General features: G+C 43.7%; 1 protein-coding gene across 1 annotated transcript in view; it reads left to right on the top strand.

Moving 5' to 3' along the window:
• Window positions 1-5,335: 5,335 nt before the first annotated feature.
• The window catches only part of LOC147464453 (UDP-glucose 4-epimerase GEPI48-like), a 31,376-nt gene continuing 13,270 nt past the window's right edge, over window positions 5,336-23,441 (top strand). The window contains exons 1-5 of the mRNA XM_086515096.1: window positions 5,336-6,188; window positions 6,307-6,356; window positions 6,428-6,563; window positions 6,644-6,745; window positions 6,826-7,053. Coding sequence (XP_086371222.1) covers window positions 5,958-6,188; window positions 6,307-6,356; window positions 6,428-6,563; window positions 6,644-6,745; window positions 6,826-7,053 — 747 coding nt within the window. The 5' untranslated portion in view covers window positions 5,336-5,957. The remainder of the gene's footprint in view (window positions 6,189-6,306; window positions 6,357-6,427; window positions 6,564-6,643; window positions 6,746-6,825; window positions 7,054-23,441) is intronic.

Genomic DNA, 23,441 nt, shown 5'->3' with positions numbered 1-23,441 from the left:
AATATGTGATCGCACACTAATCTTGAATCAAATTCTCAACAGACAACATAGTCTTGTATTTTATTTCAAATTACTAACACAAAATTAACATATTTTGGAATTGTTAATTATACTATGGTGCAAGTTTGATAGTCGCAGTTCTCCTTATCTTCTACAAATCTGTTTGACACGCCTCAGATGCAAGTTACAGTCATATCTCTCTCCACAAACACACTGGCTCATACAATTTTGATGCAGTGTACCCTCAAGGTATGTACATTAACCTCACTCCCCTTTTCATAATTGCTTTACCGACAATCTTTTATAGATTAGGCAACCCAACATCTCTCATGTCATCACTAATACTTATAAAATGGAATCTCAGATACATCACTTTTATTTTTAAATTTCATTTCTCTACATTATCTACTCACTGAATACTCCATCAAATGCTTCGATCATGGCTTCTAATTGTACTACAAGTACTTTTTGATGATTTATCAATAAGCCCTGCAGCTACTCATGTGAGCCACGGTGTTTTGGGATAGTGCGCAACAATTTTTTACGTGCCTTTGATATACTGCACTGCGATGTCAACATAGTAACTATTTTTATTCTCTCCTTTATGCCTTGTCTAGTCCATTGGTCACAAGCACACAGATCCGCCGATTTAGGCAGTCTGTCAATGCTCATCTAGTGCAGATTCGCCCATTTAGGCAGCACGTCGGGTGTAGATTCGCCGATTTAGGCAACACCAATCACAAAATCATGCTACAGTGATTGACCACCACTGTAACTGGTATGATTTTGTTACCCGGGTACATAATGAAAGTGATTTGGATTTGGACTTATATTGTGAAATTGGAATTGGATTGGGATTTGGTATCTGGTGATTATTTAGCATCGTTTTTGTGATGAGACTTGACATTATGAGATTGATGATGAGCGCGACCAATGATATCCTGATTCATTAGGGTATGACATATACTGCTTCTTCTAGTGGTATGGGACACTAGAATAGGTAGTATATGGATGACGGCAGGCATAAGCAATATTGTCTAATTTTATGAAATTTTTTTACTATTTGATACAGATTTCTAATCATTATTTTTGACAAGTACTGTTTGCAGATTTTTATCTTCGCAACTGAGGATAGTTGCTTTCCAACGGAGGGGTATGTTATGGAATTGATATTTATCCATTTATTGCAGCTGATAGGTGGCAAAAGCATTAGCAGATAATGGATTATGCAGAAGGATATTATATTTTATGTATATTTGATTATTCAAGTGCTCTTTTATGAGCTTTGGCCATTTATGACCAGCCGGCCAGTTTGTAACCAATTTGACCATTCAAGAAATCTATATAACAAATACGTACAAGAGGGAAATGGTCACTCTTACACGGGGGGAGATTGCACCCAGTGCTTGCGTTGTTCTTCTCTCCTCTTCCCTCTTCTCTCTCGCCGTGTCGGCGTAGCACTCCGCTCTAGGAGGTGCGCCTGCACGTGCTCTCTCGCTCTATCTCCCTCTCTATCTCTCTCTGCTCGTGTGTAGCTTGATTATGTGCAAGGATGGTTGCCAGGTATGCAGATTTCTGTGTTTCATCGTCTATAGTATCTATTTCGGGTATTTTGCAGGGAACTCCACGCCTCCGGCTGTAGCAGTAAATGCTTTGGAGTGACCATGCACCCAATGCGTATACATAGGTATATAGTCATGCTCTTGAAAGCCTTGCTTTTCCATAGCTTTGCATGGCTTGTCCCTCTACACTATGTTGGAGGCACAAGCTTCAAATGTTTTGAAAGCAGTAAGACAACAATTGTCTACACAAGCCTTGCTCATGGATAGCCTCATACGAAGTCGTACTCCATAGGTAAAATATGGTCTATGTACTGTGGTCGTACGAAGCCGTGCTCTAATCTTATGACCCTTCATTGCCGATACACCCATAAGTTACCTTGTGTCCAAACTGAAAGTCAAGACAGAATTTAAAGAAAATTGTGCTTGCCGTTCCCCGACCATGTCAAGTAGGACGCCATATTGGAAGCATAAAATTTCGACAAGTCTGAATTTTATGAACAAAGTGTACCTATATTCGTTGTCAATTACCCTTAGAACCTCGTCAAATGCAACATTCTAGCTTCGTAAATGAAAGCAACTAGTCGGCCATGCCGAGCATCATTGCCTTACATGCCGCAGGCCTTGCCTGAACTTGAAGACCCTGTTGTTATTGAAATACTAGACGAAATGATGTGCATAATGCCATAATTTGGATTCCCTTAGAGAAGCCTCTACATGATTTGCCACTCATGCCTTGCGTGCATTTGAACACCATCATGGAGTAGTTAGCCGCATGCCTCATGACCAAGTGGCGGCTTGTAATGCTACCAAACCTTGTTCGAAAATCAACTTCAATTCTTCGTCAGCTACAATCGGATTGCTTGCACCTGCAATACTCCTTACCAAAACCATGAAGAATTGATGCTTTACAAGACACCGAAAAATCACACCCGATGGTGTCTTACACAATTGTTCAAAACCTGTTGCCCTCCTTTCAAGAATTCTAGCGACAAGCCTTGCTTTTGTATCCCAAAGTTACTTTGAAAACTTGATGGAGGCTTCTACAATATACAATGATATGTGAAGTCAGAAACGTAACATAATCATAAAAATTTTCCAACCTTAAGGTCCACGCTCGGTAATTTGCTCTCTGCATGATCTCTTGCATGTGTCGAAGATTCCTTGACTCTCGAAAACCCGCTCTGAACATTTCGAGTGTTGGCGGTATTTGATTTGCCATACTGCTAGGTAATCTTGCTTGTCTGCATAAGCTCATCATAAATCCCTATAAAGAATTTGCATTTTGCCACATTTGAGCCCTTGTACCATCTAATTACGATGCAAAATTATATTCGCCACCATAGTGAAATTAGAAGATGTGACTTCGGTATTGTATGAAAATCCAACCGAACAAGCCTTGCTCCGAGACCCAACATTTAATGGAATACCATCGGCCTTGCTGAATTCAAACCCACTTGAGGTCCATGACCATAATTTTCTATCTCTTGTCGAGGGTCTTTCCTGAACCATAGTATATCTCGAGGCTTTTATGCCCGCTGCTATGTACGATTAACTTGAAAGTGCTGCAAATTCGAAAGCAACTAGCCCTTGCAAAAATACTACCATCTCTGCTAGGCACCATGCCGCTAGTGCCCATGGGATGGGCCCCTTGGCTGCCCTTGGGCGCCTGAAAAAAATATATCAAAGAATGTGAACATGTGGAAAGCGAAGCCATGGCCGAAACCTGCAGGTGCGCCAAAGACGAACATGAAGAAAATACTCGATGGAGGGCTTGACAGCATGAGCCGCAGGGTTGAATAATACTCCCCATTCCCTTGCACACCTAAAGAGCCCGGTGTTTCCTATTTTTGTGCAACATGAATTCCCCCCTTCTCGCCTAGGATGCAATTTTTGCGTTGCCCTTTGCCTTGCCGAGTTCTTCCATGAAAGGAACCATTCCTTTGGGCTTGTCTGACAAGAGAGAGAGATAACATCGAGAGAAACATCATTGAGAGTAGCCATAACACACTTCACCTTCCGCGTAAGGGGCCCTGCCCATGCCATCACAACTTGGAGAGAGAGAGAGAGAGAGAGAGAGAGAGAGAGAGAGAGCATGCATCTCCATGAAATGCTTTCCCCCTCCTCCATAGCTCCCCTCTCCCTGAGCTCTGATACCAATCTAAGAACCGAGGGAATTGCCTTTAGGATTCTCATAAGGTCCAATCATTCCCAACCTCCATAATCAAGGGTCCACTCGTAGGGTCTACTCCTTCCCACTTTTCCCCACTCTCAATAATCATAGTCTATCTCACGAGCGTAGCACGCGAGTGCCTCACAATTTTTGGCTTTCTAAAAGAAACCCTTAGTGTTGTGTTGGGTTAGGGAGACTCCTTTCATTTCATATCCTACATGATGGAGACTTACCTTTCATTTCACATCGTAACATGTCTTTACTTTTCTTGAATTCTAAAGTGAAGCTTCACCTTGCATAAATTTTAGTAAATTTTACACACACACACACATGTTCTAATATGGGCACTCGGATGCAAGCATCACTCGGAGGATTGGTCTAGGAGTACTTGTGCCTTGTTGTCAGCTGACGGAATGCCTGGGATGGGGGCAAATCTTGGCCATCAGTAATTAAAAGATCTCAAAATGACAAGAGTATGGACCTTGGGCATCAAGGATGTGGAGGCGGGGTAGTAGGGGTGGATGTAATTATGATCCCTGGATGTTGTCATGGCTTAACATGAGCATGACATGTTTTTTTTGCATTCTATTGTTTTAGAATGCTAAAGTGAAGCTTCACTTTGCATAATTCTAATAAATTCTATACACATACATATATATATTAATTAGTTCTTTTTATTTCACCTTTCATTTCACAACTTCACATGGCTTTACATTTCTTGCATTTTATAGCTTGATTCCAGTCAGTGTTAATGTTCAAGAAAGTCTCTTTTATTAAGCGGCTGCTGATCGAGTTTCTTCCTCACAAAGAAAAAAATCAGAAATACTAGCAGAAATTTTGAGATTTGCAAAATTTTTGGACGACTTTCTAACATATTTCGTCGGTTTTTCTTTCGTTTACCATGGTTTGCAGTTAGCTAGTCTCGATTTGTAATCGGCTCAAGACTAAGCTGAGGCAATCCTTTCCCAAACACTGATACCAGTTTAATTCAACCTAACAATTTTATCACTTTCTTATTGTTTTTGAAAGCCGTCGTGACCCTTTCACTTGTTCTTACCATGCTAGGTCTGGGATGTAGCAATAAAGGACTGTCAATAGAGAGCCTGCCTGCAATTGGGCTTTTTGTTACAATTTATGAGCACTGGGAAGGTTACATACGGCTAGCAACCAAGGACACTAGGAGGGCAGGAGCAATAGAGAAGAGTGTCCTACTCATTCGCCTTGCGTAACTTGTTTAGGAAGGGAGAGCGAGGGCCTCTAGCTCGATGGGAGAGAGTGTGTGACCTACTCTATGGGGAGGATTGAATATCGTAGCTAACCTTTATATTCTTGAAAAAAAGCCACATCATTGGCTTTTGAATAATCAAAGCCACGACTACGTCGGCTAGATGTGTAATTAATGAGGCTATGCTTTTATGCAGGCTTGGCTAGCTATTTAGGCATTGGACACTTTGATTAGGAATAATCCACGTTGAGAAGGGTAGAACAATAAGGGTGAGCAGATCTGCCACTTAGGATAGGTAGGGCCACTTCAGGGTCGTGAGAGAGGACCACGTGGCAGCCAATTTTATCTTTCTAAAATTCCAACAAGTATACCGTCTTTCTCCTCCCCCTCTCTAGCCGTCTCTCTCTCTCTCTCTCTGCGCTTCCTTCAAGAAGGGGGCACAGACACACAGAGAGAGAGAGAGAGAGAGAGAGAGAGAGAGAGAGAGAGTACAAAGCTCGTATGCATCAGACGTTTCTGTTACATTGCACTGCTTTTCGTGTGGCTTGCGTGGTGGCACGGGTGTGTTCGTAAAGAACGCATTGAACGCAATTCAGCTCCTAGCCTCCTCCTTGCTCTTAGTTCTGCGTGTCGTTTTTGATCGAGGAGCCACCTCCTTGGTGCCCGCAAAAACCCAATTCAACTCTTCTCGTCCTAGTTCTGCGTGTTGTTTTGCGGTGGTAACGCGGTGCTTTGTATTTGGTTCTGCATTTTTGGTGGCATCTTGGAAGGCTCTGCTTTTCTGCAAGGCTTTTGTGGAGTCGTGCATTATATTTGGATGCACATTGGACATGGTTGTTTTTTACCTCACCATAGAGTTTTGACAGAACCCAGAATTTGATAGTGCCTTGAAGCAGCAGGATTGATTTACATCCTTGTTGAACCTTCTTCTGAAAATCTGGTTCCACAGTTGTGGCATTTTGTCACAGAATAATTGCAGCATTCTGGTGTATTCAGCACCATGAACCACATCATGAGGGGGATCTCGAATGGTTCAGATCCCCACCATCATCAGAAGACCATTCTTGTCACCGGCGGAGCTGGCTTTATAGGAAGCCATACCACATTGCAGCTTTTGCAGGAAGGCTACAAGGTTGTCGTAATTGACAGCCTTGACAATTCTGTGGAGGAGTCTATTAAGAGAGTTGCAGATCTGGCTGGCAAAAATGGCCATAACCTCTACTTCTTTCAGGTATGAGCCTACTTGCCACAATTTCAACATGCAGATCTATGCTAACAGCAAAATTGGTCAATAGATTTAACCCTCTTAATTGATGCTCATATTTTCTGGAAATATTTTTTGCTTGCAGGTGGACCTTCGAGAGAGGGATGCTCTTGAGATGGTTTTTTCCCTTGCAAAGTATGTGTGTATGCTGTCGTCAATTGATTTACTTGGCCTCATGTCTCAAACAATTGACATTTTTGATGCAGGTTTGATGCTGTTATCCACTTTGCTGGGCTGAAGGCTGTTGCAGAGAGCGTTGCCAAACCTTTGTATTACTACAGGAACAATATGATTGGCACCATCAACCTTCTTGAAGTTATGGGCAAACATGATTGTAAAAAGGCAAGGCTTCATAGCCTGCATTCAATATCTTTTCATTGGTGTGCACATACTTCGTTTCTCTGATCATGTCCTCATTACAGCTTGTGTTCTCGTCGTCGGCAACTGTGTATGGCCAACCTAAAGCTGTTCCGTGCACAGAAGATTTTCCATTATCAACCATGAATCCATATGGCCGCACCAAGGTATTTTTGACTGTCACACAAAGATGACACTTTGTTATTTCGCTTGGGTTGGCATCTTCAGTATGTGCACATTCTTCCAGCTTTTTGTCGAAGAAATTGCTCGAGATCTTCAGGTAGCAGACCCTGATTGGAGGATCATTCTACTACGTTATTTCAACCCTGTTGGAGCTCATCCAAGTGGATTGATTGGAGAGGATCCTAGAGGCATTCCAAACAATCTCATGCCTTTCCTCCAGCAAGTTGCTGTAGGAAGGCGAAATGAGTTGACAGTTTTTGGGCAGGACTATCCAACAAGAGATGGTACAGGGGTGAGTTCCCTCATATCTTTTTGTTACAGTGGATAGATGCTTGATCACATTCATGCATTTTTGTGACTGTAGATAAATGGCTTGATATTTGTGCCTTCTAATCTGCCAGGATTAATTCAGCACATTCATGCATCTCTCTGACGGTAGAGAAGTGAGTGACAATTTCTTTTTTTTTTTTGGGGGGGGGGGGGGGGGGGGGCAGGATGTGAAGTGACTAGAGGAGGGTATGAATCTGGCAGAAATGGCTCCTCATCACGAGGGGGATGAATTTCTTGACCAAGTTCATAGGGCCTCATATGGCGGCCAAATAGGAATTTTGACTGTTTTTTTTTTGATAGGGCTCTCTGAAGCCTTCTTAGATTGGATGTAGTTGAAGTATCAATATTATTGTGTCTGATATTGGCAGAGGTCTTTGAAGCCTACAGGAGGATGTGGAGGTTGATGAGTTCAAGAAAAAAGGGCTATCTACCATACTTGATGTATGATTTAACAAATACTTCAACCAATTTACAGCTCGATTTTATCCATAATTTGTGCTAGTTTTTTAGAAATTTAGTCGCCAAGACAGCTAATGAGGCCCCTCAAGAGCTGCCGAAGAAAAAATCTCACAATTGCCATCAAACATTATTAGATTTGGCATGCTGTGAGAAGTTAGATGGTGCGGCCTCATCAATACCGATGTTTTTTGCCTAGCTATCTGCCAAGTATGTCAAGATTGCTTGTTAAAATAAAACACAGATGTTACTTCCTCATTTTTTTAGTATGAATGATTGATACGTGGGGATTTGAAGCTGATATTTCTAAGATGACTTTGGAGCTTTAGGGACACATCAAGAACCGTTCCAAAGGATTAGGCTCCAATAGCTCTCACTAGAACAACCTAAGAGGAATTCTTAGAGACTGAATAGACGAGTCCACTTGCTGAACATGGCGAGCATATCTTGACCAAACAGGCAGAATAAAAAAAAGAAGCCCACTCCATGTGGAGAAGTTGCTTGTCATTGGGCTGGCACTGACAAGGTGGTAATCTTAGAACAACACGCGAACATTACTGAAAACTTTAAAACTAGAATACGGAGTGAAAGAGCAACGAATTTCTCAAACATGGGAAACACTCCCTTAAGAGATGGAAGTCCGAGTCTTTCCCAGATATCTCGGCCGGCAATCTACCTTTGAGGAGTTAGCATAGAACAGAGCTAGAGAGAGACACCGCCGGCGTGTTCACTGAGTGAAGATGACTCAAGTTCTTCTCCTAGTTCTACTGCGAACGTAAAATGAGGGTCGAGGAAATGGAAGTATCAGAAGAAGAGATTTCACAAGAATTACAAGAGATCCCGTCGTTTGAAAACAAAAACTATTGACGGCTCTGAGGATGATTCTTATACCTTTGGCACTACTCTTGGCAACAAGAGGAATCATCTGATTCGAGAACCTAAGTATGATAACTGTGAGCTGAGAAAGAGCACGAAGGAATTCAAAGATGGAGGCCAAAGCATAAAGCTCGACACTTTCTCAAGACACAAGGATACCCAGAAAGCCATTCAGTAGTTTGACATTGCTTTCTTTGGAGGCTATTTTACTAAAACCTCAAAGGTTCGAAAGGAGATGCAGAAGTAGATTGATTGATTCAACTTAAAAGTGTGTACAAAAGGTGTCACAAAGTGATGACGTGGCGGACAGCAGAAACCCTAATTTCTGCCAGAAACCCTAAAATTCCTGCAAACTGTGGCTAATTGGACTATTTTCTTATTTTTAATGATTAAATCTCTTTTTTTTTGGATATTTTATTATGTACACTAAGAATTGTTAAAAAGATTGTAGCTACAGGAACTGCCATTAGGAACGGACAACTCTGATGTGTCATTTGATGGGTGACGGTAAACATCGCGAAGGAGTTTCCGTAAGTTCGGTGGAAAGGGCCGGGTTATGAGTGCCTCTGATGCGTCACATGATGGGTGACGGGTGCATCAGAAAGGGGGCATCCCGTAGGCTAAGGAGGAAATCCGAACTGAGTAAGAAAATACGCGTAAGAACGCAAGCACAAGAATAAAGATGGGTTCAATGAAGCTTTTTACGAAAAGCAGGAACAGTCGCGGGAGGACAGATGTTTTCCCGCGAGGAGTCTGTGTCTGCATTGCATCTGTGTCATGTCCTGCACCCGGGGACGCCTGGAATGTGTCCGTGTAGCATTGTTTTCACTAATTGAGTGAGTTTTTAAAGTTTGAATAGGTTCACACTTTATTTTATTAAAGTGGCCGGTCACTTTTAAGTGACTAGGCTTTTATTAATAAAATAAAGCAAGCAAGGCCCTTAAAAAAGAAGCCAACCCTAAAACCTACGCAGGGGGGCTGAATTGCGATCTCTCTCTCTCTCTCTCTCTCTCTCTCTCTCTCTCTAAAAAACGCGATTTTCTCTCTCCTCTCTCTAGGAGTGCCAAGCTCTGCTTTTGGATCCCTTTTACTGCCGGGTGTCAGACCCTATAAAAGGGTAGCCAGCGTTTCAGTTTGGAGGAGCCGGAAGCAGCAGGAAGTGCAAGCGCTGGGATTCTGGAGTAGAGACTGGCGACGGAATTTGCAAGTGCTCGCGTGACGACTGAGTACGGAGGTTGATTCTCCGAGCAAGGAGCGACAGGTATAAGGTGTTGATACGCATTGAGAATTGCTGCTTTGTGTGGTTTGTTTTGCAGGAATCTCCGGTCTCACGGGAAGGCCCTTCATGAGAAGTACGGCTTCACGCCTAAGTCCCTTACGGGAAAGTACGGCTTCGCGCCTAAGTCCCTCACGGGAAGGAACGGCCTTGTGCCCAAGCCCTTTACGGGAAAGCACGACCTTCGGGTCTAAGACTACAGAACGGAGGGGTTTCCTCGGGTTCTCGTGCTTGTATAAGAATTCTCCCTGAATAAAAGAATACTCTTAACGGGGGGGACCAGTCCATCTTCTGGTCCCCAATACTGTGTCGATCTTCTCCCTTCTCTCATGTTTTCAAAGAATTATAATTTTCAGATTTTCTAAGTGCTCGTGTACGCTTCCGTTTTGTGACAGTGGTATCAGAGCTCGGACTCCTCTCTTTCTCTGCAAAGAAGGACGATTCCGGGAAGAACGGGAAGAACCATGTCGAGCCAAGGGAGAAGCGTTGAAGAGGAGCTTCAACAAGTGCAAGCTCAGCTTGCGGAGTTGCAACAAATCTTACTGTTGTCAGACGTCCAAAAGCTTTTGTGCGGAATGAAGAAAACGAATGGAACTGATGCAGCCAAGCATCCAGACAACACTGTTGGCGTGAGACCATAGGAGGCAAGAGAAGAAGAACGTGCCGAGGTGCACAAAGGATCTACGGATCGGAATGAACGGCCTACTTCAAGGAAAGGCCAAGAAAAAGCGCTCTCTTTGCTAGACAAGAGCAAGGACATCTCTATCTCATCTCCATCTTACTCTCCTAATTATACTTCTACCTCTCGATCATCTCGTCAGAAGAAGGAAGCCGCTACTACTGCCACTACCCTACATCAACCTAAAATTAAACCTCGATTCAAGAAGCATGGTCGCAAGTCTCAACATCGCATGAGAGTCTTCAAATCGGGCGACAAGGACATCAAGTTCGAAACCTACAACGGACGGAGAGACATCTCCAAAGCACTGTCCTTCATCAGACAGTTTGAAGTCGCCTTTACCAATGGGCACTTCACAGAAAAATCCAAATTACGCCATGTGGGGATGCACCTCAAGGAAACGGCAAGTAATTGGTGGTTAGCCAAGATTCTGGAAGGTTCTCAGGCCAAAACTTGGGAGAGCTTCAAATCTGAATTTTATGAACAATTTCTTCCGCCTGACTTCGAGCAGGACACACGGAAGGAATGGGACTGGCTTGCCCAGAAGGAACATGAAAGAGTAACGACCTATGTGGACAAGTATTGGTCGGATCTTCTGAAGGTCACTCCCTTCATGAAGATTGCCGACAAGGAGAAGAAACGAAAGTTCGAAGCGGGTCTCCAACCGCAGCTTCGAAAGAGTATGAAGGTGTATCCGCATGATAATCTTCAGAGGATGATAGAGTCAGCAATCATTGCTGAGGATTTGCACTCAACTGGGACGCCCAGAAAGATGGAGCATAGTACTTACCGTGCAAGAGAAAGAGGGGTCTACGATGATCAAGGGGGCCAAGGAAGAAAACGCCCTCCATCTAGAGACGATGATCATTCTAAGAAGCCAGAGGGCACTGGCAAGCGAACTAAGTACCTTTTTCCTACTCAACTTCAAACTTTCAGAGAGGAAGGAAGATGCTTCTACTGTGGCGAGAAAGGACATATGAAACCGGACTGCCTGCTAAAGCAGCAACGGCAAGAGCAAGCCTCTACGAGGCAAGAGAAAGCAAGGAAGGAACCCGCACCACCAAACTCGAACTCCATTCCGGATGTTCAAGGAAACACAGAAATGGAGAAAGGGAAGTGTCAACTTCTGAAGGGCTGGGGGTCTTTGAACAACCAGTGAGTAGTGATTCTTTATGATCCAGGATCCACGGATAACTTCATCTCCCTGGATATTGCGGAACGTTTGTGCCTCACACCGGCTCAGCTTGGCACACCGGTTACATCCGGATCTGCATTCGAGGGGTTGACAACCAATGCAACTCCCGTGCAAGGACAGCTCAATCTTCGGATTGGCGAGTACAAGGACCGCGAATCATTTTTGATGGCACCCATCGAGGGATGTGATATCATCTTGGGTATGCCATGGCACTTCCACATGACACCTATTCCCGATTATGTGGAAAAGACCCTCACTTTTGATCATGGGGGTAGGAAAATAAAGATTCATGCTGATGCAGGTGATTGGCAGTTCCCAATTGTAAGCCATATCTCCATTAAGAAAGAAATGAAGAAGTGTGTTTCTGCTTACATGATTTTTGCAAAGGATAAAACTAGTAGGGACTCTCTCTCTAGTCTGGAAATTAAGCGTCTTCAATTTATTGAAAAGTACAAGGATTGTTTCATGGAAACACTTCCTGATGAACTCCCTCCGGTACGCCCGGAAGATCACCGCATAGATCTCATACCGGGTAGCTCGCCTCCCAATCAATCCCCTTATTGGGTAAGTCTTGTTCAGCAAGAGGAAATTTTGAAGCAAGTCAACGAGCTTCTAGAGAAAGGGTTAGTACGGCCAAGTGCTTCACCCTACTGCTCTCCAGTTCTACTGGTGCAAAAGAAAGATGGCACGTTTCGAATGTGCATAGACTATCGGTCTTTAAACAAGATCACAATCAAGAATTGCTTTCCGATCCCTCGGATTGATGATATACTTGATAAGTTGCAGGGTGCAAGTGTCTTTAGTCGCATAGACTTAAAGAGTGGGTATCATCAGATACGGATCGCCCCTGAGGATGTCCATAAGACTGCTTTCCGCACAACCTTTGGACTATATGAATTCTTGGTAATGCCTTTCGGCTTGACCAATGCTCCTGCGACGTTCAATTGCATGATGGACCGCATTTTCAGCCCGTATCGAGCTTTTATGGGAGTATTCTTTGACGACATACTCATCTTCTCTAAGTCAGAAGAGGAACATCGGAAGCACTTGGACTTAGTGTTTCAAGAATTGCGAAAGCATGAGTTGGATGTGAATGCAAAGAAGAGCGAGTTCTTTCTCTCTGAGATACACTATCTCGGCCATATAGTCTCCCACAATAAAGTGAGTATGGATCCTGCCAAGATCCGAGTGGTAGAAGATTGGCCTATTCCCACTACGGTACATGATGTACGTAGCTTTCTGGGATTATGTTCATATTATCGAAGGTTTGTCCAAGGATTTGCTCATGTAGCAGGACCACTTCATGATTTGACAAAGAAGAAGATTCCTTTCAGATGGGGATCGAGACAACAAGGAGCTTTTGATCGGCTCAAGTACTTGCTAAGCCATGGACCTATTTTGATAGTGCCTGACTTAAGGAAACCATTTGAGGTTCACTGCGATGCTTCAAGTGATTGCATCGGATCAGTGTTAAACCAAGAAGGCCATGCAGTGGCTTATGAAAGCAGACAGCTTAAGGATGCAGAGTTGCATGCATCAATCTACGAAAAGGAACTCACGGTTGTGATTCACGCCTTATCCAACTGGAAGCACTATCTTCTAGGAGCGGATTTTGTGATCAAGACTGATCACCAGAGTTTGCGGTATTTTCTTACGCAAAGGAAACTATCTGAGAAGCAGATGAGGTGGGTAAACTTTTTGTCTATGTTTCACTTCCAGATCCTTCACACGGCTGGGAGTAAGAATGTAGTCGCAGACGCACTGTCTAGGCGGCCAAGGGTGAACGCTATCACTTCGGTGTATCACCAAGAATTAGAAGCACTACCGGATTTATATCCGAATGATCCAGACTTCTCCACCATCTGGGGAAAGCTACATCGTGGAGAGAATGAGTTTCCCTATTCCATTCGGGACGGTTATCTCTACCACCATCAGGCCATATGTGTGGCGGAACCATTAAGAAAGAAGATCATGGAAGAAGCACACGCTTCGCCTTATGCGGGTCATCGGGGTATTCTCCCTACAACCTTAGCAATGGAAAGATATTTCTTTTGGCCTAGCCTTCAAGCAGACATTGATAAGTATGTCAGGGAATGTTTGGTTTGCCAAAAAGTGAAGTATGATTGGCATAAGACGCCTAGGTTGCTACAACCTTTGCCTGTGCCTAATGAACCTTGGGAAAGTATTGCCATGGACTTCATCATGGACCTCCCTAGAACTCAGACTGGAAATGACGCGATCTGGACCATTGTGGACAGGTTTAGCAAGCAAGCACACTTTATACCAGTCAAGAAAACGATCAAAGCAGATCATATGGCTAGGGTCTTTCTAGCACAGATCTTTAAGCACCATGGAATGCCTAAGTCTATTGTGAGTGATCGAGATCCTCGCATGACAGGAAATTTTTGGCGTGCCTTGATGGATAATCTTGGTACAAAGCTGAATTTTTCATGTGCCTACCATCCTCAAACGGACGGGCAAAGTGAGATAGCCAATTCCACAGTATTGGATATGTTAAAAGCTTATGTGTCAGACCAAAAGCTTATGTGTCAGACCGGCAATCTGACTGGGAGAAATATTTGCCTCTTGTCGAGTATGCGTATAACAATACCATACACTCATCGACGGGGAAAGCACCTTTTGAGATTCTTTATGGTAAGCCTTTGCTTCCACCCATCCTTTTAACTAAGGATAAGATCTTTGCAGCAGATGAATTTGTCCGGGATTTGGACACCGCCTACGGGCAAGTTAGGAGAGCTATTCTACGCTCTCAGGAAAAGCATAAGAAAGCTGTAGACAAGCACAGAAGGAATCTAGACTTAATAGTCGGACAGTTAGTCTTACTCAAGTTTGAAAAGGCAAGACTTAAGAAACAAGCGTCTCATAAGGGGAAAGTAGTAAAACTTTCTACCCGTTATTATGGGCCGTTTAAGATCACTCAGCGAGTGAATAATGTCGCTTTCCGATTAGAGCTACCGCCTAATTGGAAGTTCCATAATGCTTTCCATGTCAGTTTACTCCGGCCGTATGTAGGACCGCCTCCGAGCCAGCCTAGCCCTGAGGAACCTCCTGAGGTTGAGGAAACAAAAGAAATACTCCAACCGGAGCAGATAGTAAGTCATCAAGAGCGGTCTCTCAAATCCGGAAAGATAACACGGAAGTATTTGGTTAAGTTTAAGAACTATTCGAATCTAGATGCTCAGTGGATGACGCAGGAGGAATTAGCAGCTTATCCCGAGATACTGTCCAAGCACTACAGTTGAGGTCAACTGTTTAGAAGCCAGAGGGATGTTGCTAATTGGACTATTTTCTTATTTTTAATGATTAAATCTCTTTTTTTTTGGATATTTTATTATGTGCACTAAGAACTGTTAAAAAGATTGTAGCTACAGGAACTGCCATCAGGAACGGACAACTCTGATGTGTCATTTGATGGGTGACGGTAAACATCGCGAAGGAGTTTCCGTAAGTTCGGTGGAAAGGGCCGGGTTACGAGTGCCTCTGATGCGTCACATGATGGGTGACGGGTGCATCAGTAAGGGGGCATCCCGTAGGCTAAGGAGGAAATCCGAACTGAGTAAGAAAATACGCGTAAGAACGCAAGCACAAGAATAAAGATGGGTTCAATGAAGCTTTTTACGAAAAGCAGGAACAGTCGCGGGAGGACAGATGTTTTCCCGCGAGGAGTTTGTGTCTGCATTGCATCTGTGTCGTGTCCCGTACCTGGGGACGCTTGAAATGTGTCCGTGTAGCATTGTTTTCACTAATTGAGTGAGTTTTTAAAGTTTGAACAGGTTCACACTTTATTTTATTAAAGTGGTCGGTCACTTTTAAGTGACCAGGCTTTTATTAATAAAAAAAAGCAAGCAAGGCCCTTAAAAAAGAAGCCAGCGTTAAAACCTACGTAGGGGGTCTGAATTGCGATCTCTCTCTCTCTCTCTCTCTAAAAAATGCGATTTTCTCTCTCCTCTCTCTAGGAGCGCCAAGCTCTGCTTTTGGACCCCTATTCCTGCCAGGTGTCAGACCCTATAAAAGGGTAGCCAGCGTTTCAGTTTGGAGGAGCCGGAAGCAGCAGGAAGTGCAAGCGCTGGGAATCTGGAGCAGAGACTGGCGGCGGAATTTGCAAGTGCTCGCGTGACGACTGAGTAGGGAGGTTGATTCTCCGAGCAAGGAGCGACAGGTATAAGGTGTTGATACGCATTGAGAATTGCTGCTTTGTGTGGTTTGTTTTGCAGGAATCTCCCGTCTCACGGGAAGGCCCTTCATGAGAAGTACGGCTTCACGCCTAAGTCCCTTACGGGAAAGTACGGCTTCGCGCATAAGTCCCTCACGGGAAGGAACGGCCTTGTGCCCAAGCCCTTTACGGGAAAGCACGACCTTCGGGTCTAAGACTACAGAATGGAGGGGTTTCCTCGGGTTCTCGTGCTTGTATAAGAATTCTCCCTGAATAAAAGAATACTCTTAACGGGGGGGGGGGACCAGCCCATCATATTGTGTCAATCTTCTCCCTTCTCTCATGTTTTCAAAGAATTATAATTTTCAGATTTTCTAAGTGCTCGTGTACGCTCCCGTTTTGTGACACAAACCCTAATTTCTGTCAGAAACCCTAATTTCCGGAAATCGCAGAGACTGAAAAAAAAAAGAAAAAAAAAGGTTTTGAGCAACGCAAATCTTGCTTTTTCTCTACGCAATGAGAAAGAGAGAGAATGCTTTTGCTTTCAAGTTTTGACTCTCTGTGAGAGAGAGAGCAGTTGCTTTTGATTTGAAGCTTTTGGGGCTCTGCTTTTGGCATCCCTTGTAAACATTTAAATAAGTGGTTTGGGCCTTCACTTCTTAGAGCATCTGGATGCAAAGTCTGATAGTGAATCCCGACCCACTCTCTTGTACTTTGAACTGATTAATAAAAAAAAAAAAACCGAAAGGGGCGCCAGTTTTTGGGGCCAATATCTCTAGGCACGGAACTCCGCCGGGCCAGTGCAAATCTATTGTGATATGTGAATTGTTTTGAAGTGGTTATTTTGGTGCTGTCGCGGTTGATTCTTGACTTGGAGTGTCCAAGTCTGTTACAAAAGGCTCATTATATAGAGCTGGCTAAGGCATCGCATTTGGCATCACTGATGATATCATACAAAGGCTCCAAATCAGCCCATCCAACTTGCAAACTCGTGGGTGACCTTTCAAGCCACTGTAGGAGTCCATTAACTAACTCTTGGTGAGTCCACACCCTCTAGTAATGACTCCCATGGGTACCCACACTGAGTATCTTTTTTACATGCTAACACATGGTTTTGTGCCACCTATGCATCCCGGTAGGATAGAGGAGATACACACCAACATAGGACAAAGCCCACAATTCCCAACAACCCTCCCCTTGTTGTCATGGATGCTTGAGAGTCAGTCACTACCTGCATCATCGCCTGTGTCATCGCCTACATCATCACTAGAAGGCTCTAGAAGAATTTTGAAGGATCTAGAAGATTCTAGAAGGTTCTAAAAGTATCCAGGAGATTCTAGAAGTTTCTAGAAGCTTGGACAAGATTCTGAAAGAATTTAGAAGTTTCTGGAAAGCTCTAGAAAGTTTCTGGAAAGTTTCCGATTCTCAAGCATCCATGACACTTGTGGTTTGGACTATGACATAGAAAATAGCCACGCCAATCCAGGTTGACCATCATCCCCAATTCAGAGGACCATCTCCAATCAAGGAGACAACTTATGATAAACACTTCAATCCAGGAGCACAACTTCAATTCAGGAGTCCAACACACAGCTCTAGTCCAAGAGTCTGCAAAAAAACTTTCATTGCCACAGCTTTATCGTTTGTCCTCCTCCACTCCTACTTCGTCTTCCAACTTTGCTACCTGCACCATCTTGGTGTTGCTGCTGCTATTGTTGCTGCCATAGCTTGCTCGTGAGTTTTATTGAATGAATATGCAAAGCTAAGTAATACTAATGCAAAACAAAAAACTAATGCTAATGCTCCTCCCCTTGAAATGATCTTTCTAATCTCCCAATCCCTCATGGTGCAATGGAGTGGTCTTAGCCCAAGGCCAGTGTCTTACAAGTGCACACGCCAATATCCTCAGTGATGGATATGTAAACATACATAGCAAAATTGTGCTTGAATGCAAACATTTGAAGCTTTGGAATCACAAGAATTTTAGTGAGAGAGTGAGAAAAGATTGCTCCTTTGAATGCTTGATGGATGGTTTCCTTTGAAGTGCTTGGTGAAGCCTTGGAGTTTGCTTTGAGAGATCTTGAGGTTCGAAGTTTTCGTCAGATATAGCTTGTAGAAGCCTTTTTTCTTGAATGTGCCTTCTACCTCGAGACAATACCTTTCCTTTGCTCGTGTCGCTTTATTGCAAGCGGTGGAGCTCACCCTTGGAAAACTTTTGTGGCTCTGCAAGTGTGACAACCTCCTTTGGAGGAGAGTACCCCTTATGCTATCTGTAGGCAGGAAATCACCTCTATATAGGGGTTGCTCGAGGGTCTGGTCTGCAGGAAAGCGTCCTTAAAAAGGCTTGAGCCTTTGGAGCTTCAAGGCCAGTGTGTGGGAAAGGGAGGCTCTACAAACGTTGGACAGTGCGCGAGCAGCAGGGCACGACGAGTCGTCTCCAGAGGCGTGCACGGAAAGGAGGGGCCAAGCGGACCTGAAAATGGGCGATAGCCTTTTTGAGTTCAAGCCTTGCGTCCGGTAAGCTCCATAAAAGGCGTTCGCGTGTGAATCTCCGCCTACGAACCTGACCTTCGAATCAATCACAATTTGGCGCCCTTCTGAAATCCGCCCATGCACCTCCACCCCGAAAATAGTAGTTCATATGCAATCGCAAAACTGGGTCCTATGGCGGAAAATGCTCATGATGCTAATGATCCTGGGTTGTGCAATCAGAGGGTATGCAACTTTAAGTGCCTGGACATGCACGGCTTGCGTACAGGCTCACAAGGATGCCATAACACTTCCTAGACTTCTAAACCCTAGTAGTAGGAACAACTTGTCCACATGCACATTGAGTTAGATGTGCACGTGGCATCCCTCTCCTTTTCAAGGTGAGGTACTCGTACCGAGCTGGATGGTGTTTGTCACAAATTGATTACGTGGTAGCCCTTGCTGTACGGACAAAGCAATACGGACAGGCTGACGTGGCAGAGTATCACGTGGCTGCTTTTTGTTGGCAGATTTTAGCCAAGTTGCTTTTGGGAAGCATTGCTTTTGAGTTTTAATGCTATTGGGACTCTGCTTTTAGCAACCCTTGTAATCTTTAAAAGTGTCCCAAGGGGGCTCACTTTTCAGAGAGAGCGAGCACCGCGGGAAGTTGTACTTTGCTCACAGATTAATATAAAAGAAATACCGAAAGGGGCGCTAGTGTTTGGGGCCAATCTCTCTTGGCACGGAACCACGCCGGCCATGTTGACTCTCGTGATTTGTGAATTGTTTCAACACTAGTTTGGTACCAAGTGTCTTTTTTTACAAATTTAAATTAAGTGCTACTTGCATTAGTCGGTTTATTTAAGAATCCCTCTTGATATGCTTAAATATGTTATAGCTAGAACGTCTTTTAAAAATATAACCTCGCATTTTAGAATCTACCATGATCAAGAACTATACCCATCAAGTTGATCTCGTAAGACTGCGATTGATGGTTTGAGCTACAGATAATTGAAAGTTTCATGTGCAAAGAAATCGACTTGGGAGTATAAAAAATAATGGAAAGTTTTGTGTGTTTGATATAGCCATTTCAAGCATATCGTTGTATACAAAAGAAAATATGTTTTTGATGTATTTGTGAGTTTTAGAAAGTGATACATTGCTTACCCTTTCCATTGAGGACTCAAAGTGGCAAGTAGAAGAGCTTTGGTATGCAACAATTATTGGTATTCAAAACCGCATAAGAGAGAACTTTGATATTTTCATTCTTGAGACATCAGCATTCAAAACCTCAAATAATATTAAACTTTCTATGTAGATCAACTAAATATATCAAACTACGTGGTACATACACAAATGGGGTGCTTAAAACCTTGGTTTTAATGTTATTATGGAGAACTCAAGATTTTCAAGAGTTTTTTCACGATAAAAAATTCAAGTTATAGTTCAAGCAACGAGATTTATTTGAGTTAGGGAGTCCAAAAAATACGTAGTTTCTTGGTTTCAACTATAAAGTCATTTGTGGTTTTCAAATTACACTAGAATAACCCCAATTGGAAGACCAAAATTATGCTCTTGTTCAGCACGCGCTCAAGTATGAAATTATGTCTATAACTTGCGTGTGAAAACTTGTCTTTAAAGTGCATTCCATTGTTTTGTAACACTAAGTGCTAACACTTGGCTTTTTTAAACATAAAAAAGGCCATCTCTATAAAAAGATAGAAGAATTTTATGATTTTTTTTTGGCAAAACAGCTTGAAATTTTACTAAAATTTATGACTTAGAACTTACCAGGATTCTATCCGTACGGATTGTATATTGACATGGAGAAAAATCCAGTGTTTTCTTTCTCTTATAACCAACCTATGGTAGAAGCAAGGTATAAAAAACTTCTTTCTACCTTGACAAATAAATTGCCAAAACTTGGAAGGAAAGTAAGACACTTTAGTGTCTCAGGACACTTAAGTGTCCAATTACAGAACTAGTGGTAAGGAATCTCGGCTTTGTCGCGACAAAATCTAGACTTGGGGTGTCTAAGTTTGTTACATTGGTATCAGAGCACGACGGATTTCTCTTCTACCAGAAAATCCGATCCCTTTTTCTCGCGACACTTATAGATTCCGAAAAGAATCAATTGACCTCTTTTGCAACCGCTGAGGCGAGAGGAGGCAATACGACAAATTCAAGCGATCTAGTAGAAGGTGAGTACGGGCACCTCGGCCTACATTGTATGAACTTTTGAAGATGCAACGTCGACAACAGTTTGGCGATTGCACAAAGCAGATTAAAATCAGTTTGCTAAAGATCCCTAGTTTACAAAATTTTTGACCCAACAGTTTATGGTTGAGGTGCATACTCAGTGGCAAAAAGCCATCGAACCACCAATTAAATTGGCAATCAAGAAACCTTCTACTCCGAGGATGTTTACTGAAGAAGAACTTCAAGAGGTGAATCAGACCCAGATCAGTTAGCTTTTGGACACAAAGAATCAATCGAAAAAGCAATTGAAGAAGCGTAAGAAGGGGATTGACTACCCTGGTTACTTGGGCCGTCAATCTTCTTTTGCATCTGCAAGAAAGCAAAAGAAGCGTGTGCGTTTTGAAGGACTATCTTCTTCCTCTTCTTCTGACAGTTCTTCTAGCTCTTCCGACTCGAGTGAGGACAAGAAGCGAAGCAAAAAGCAAAGCTTTCGAAAGAAAAAGAAAAGGTAAAGAAGATCATATTCCGACCAATTTTTGATAGCTCTACGGAGGAGTCATCCTCTGATAGTTCGGACTCCGACGACCACATGTTTGTACTAAGAAGAAGCACTTTTACAGAGCCAACCAATACAATTTCCTTGAAGATAAGAGCAAGAAGGCAAAGGAATTTGAAGAGGGTGGACATTCAATTTTTTTCTCTAGAGGGCATTACTCAGAGCACTCCAAGATCAAGAGGGCTGCATCATTTTTAAAAGGAAATGCTCGAATATGGTGGTCCACTCTTCTTGTGAGGAAAGAAGCCCTAGTCAAGTGGTTGAAGTTCAAACGGCTCTTTATTTCTTTTTGGTTGACCCAGGAGTACGAACGAGATGTAAGAACCGCTTGGAACCATCTTCGGATAACCAAGGGAGATTCTTTGGACGCATATTACGAGAGGTTTTAGGATTCTTTTCTACGGACAGCTTCGTTTAAGAAGGCCACCTTTAAAGGACAGATTGAGTTGCAGACTCCCTACGGAGATCCTAGATTACTGCCTTGAACAAAAGTGTGACTCTATTGAACAACTAATGGGTCATGCAAAACGGGGATTCTTGATACATGCAGGGAATTTGACCTACCTTATTGATGAAATTATGACTCAGAGGACTAGACAGATCTCGAACAAAGAAAATAGAAAGAAAAAGAATTCCCAGGAAAAAAAAGATACACGTCTTCCATTGACTCTTAGAGAGGGATAATTATCTCAAAGAGGAGAAGTGTTTTGGTTGCGGGGAAGAAGGGCACATCTCTGTAAAGTGCCCCAAAAAGGCACAACGAGGACAGACTGAAGACAAGCCCATGTCGACAACGACGACGTCGATGAGGTACTGATGGGTTCTATGACGACGACGACGACGACGTACTGCTAGGTCTATGTCGACGACGACAAGGTACTGATGGGTCTATGTCGACGACGATGATGTGGACGATGAGGTACTGATGGAGTCTATGTCGATGATGAGGTACTTATGGGTCTATGTCAAGGATGACGAGGTACTGATGGGTTCTATGTCGTCGACGAGGAGGAGGAAGAGGTACGGATGGGGTCTATGTCGACGACGACGACAACGATGACGCTATGGCTGAATGCCGGTAATTGTTAGTGATGTCAATGGCTAGGGTCTGCAACCATGACGAGGCTAAGGGCTGAAGTCTGATGCGATCCTGCTGGCTGAAAACGCTGATCCTGCTGGGCTGAAAACGTTGATGGAGAGTACCAAGTTCCTGTGGCACTTGGTACGGCTTGGTTCTTGAGAGGCTCCTTCACTACTCCTCTGCCTTCTACTAGTGCCCAAAGGATTTCTTTTATAGGTCCTTCAGCCATTTGCCCTACCTATATTCCAACAAGGGTGAATGAATAGTCACTTATTTATAAAATGCACTCGGTGGTTTAGTGGAGTAAATGCCCAAGTGCTAAAATGTGGTACTGTGCAAGAGAGGGTATGCAACTATGACTGGCTTGGACATGCACGTCTTGCTAGAGGCTCACAAAGGTGCTAGGCTAGGTTCTAAGCTAATGACTCATGCTAGACTGTAGCAGAATATGTCCACGTACGCAAGTGAAGTGCGCACGTGACATCCCTCTGTTAAAGGTGAGGCACAACTGTCGAAATTCTATTCTTGGATACTTTTTTGTTCTTCTGATGCTGACTGCTTCTGATGCTTGTGGATGCATAACCGATGAAGATTCTTCCAAACTCGTGGGTACTGTGGATGTAGCTACTGTTGCGATGTAAACACCGCATAGTTACTTGGAACGCGAATGGGAGGATGCGGAACGAGACGGGAACGGGAAGGGGGGGGGGGGACGGAACGGGACTGGAATGGTCGACTACAATAAGGTTTGAATTACCTCCATTCAGCTTAGTCCCAAATCAACTCCTGCTCTCAAACTGGCCCAAATATGTCTCCCAAACAACCCCAAATGCCTACTTTTGTCCGTTCCGCCTGGTGTTCCACCGTTCCGCCTCATGTTCTGCCCCGTAACACCATTCCGGTTACACCCCGCTTCGGAACGGCGTCCCGTTCCCGACTCCGTTTCGGGAACGGAACTTGTCCGGAACGCCGTTTCGGAACGTTTGGGCTGTGTTCCGCCCATTCCCTGTTACACTGAAACACCGACCGTACAAGTCGCTAGGTAGCCTTACTAGTGTCGCAGAAACCAGCCTTGTACTAACTTTGCCTTGCGAGCAAGTATGACCACTCGAATAGTCCTGTTGTGAAAACATTGCAGGTGAAGCTGAAAGGTAAGGGTGCTCAGAGTGTTAGATTTACACCACTCCCTTGCTTCACAAGGGCACTTCCTTGTACGGCTAGTGTCTTTGGGCTGGCCACCCATAGTCTAGGTTGTACCTTGTCCAATCGCCCGAGTTTAGGGCCGACCGTCCACTTGAGCTGGGCGCCCACCTTGGACACTCCTATATATGGGATGTGGCAGCCTGTACGGCTTTCCGCAATTCGCGCTGACAGTTGTATGGACTGTAT

The sequence above is a fragment of the Adiantum capillus-veneris genome, chromosome 1 (genome assembly GCF_014529385.1).
Source record: "Adiantum capillus-veneris isolate H3 chromosome 1, ASM1452938v2, whole genome shotgun sequence".
NCBI lineage: Eukaryota > Viridiplantae > Streptophyta > Polypodiopsida > Polypodiales > Pteridaceae > Adiantum > Adiantum capillus-veneris.
The sequence above is the reverse complement of the archived record's forward strand: the minus strand, read 5'-3'. Positions and strand labels throughout refer to the sequence as shown.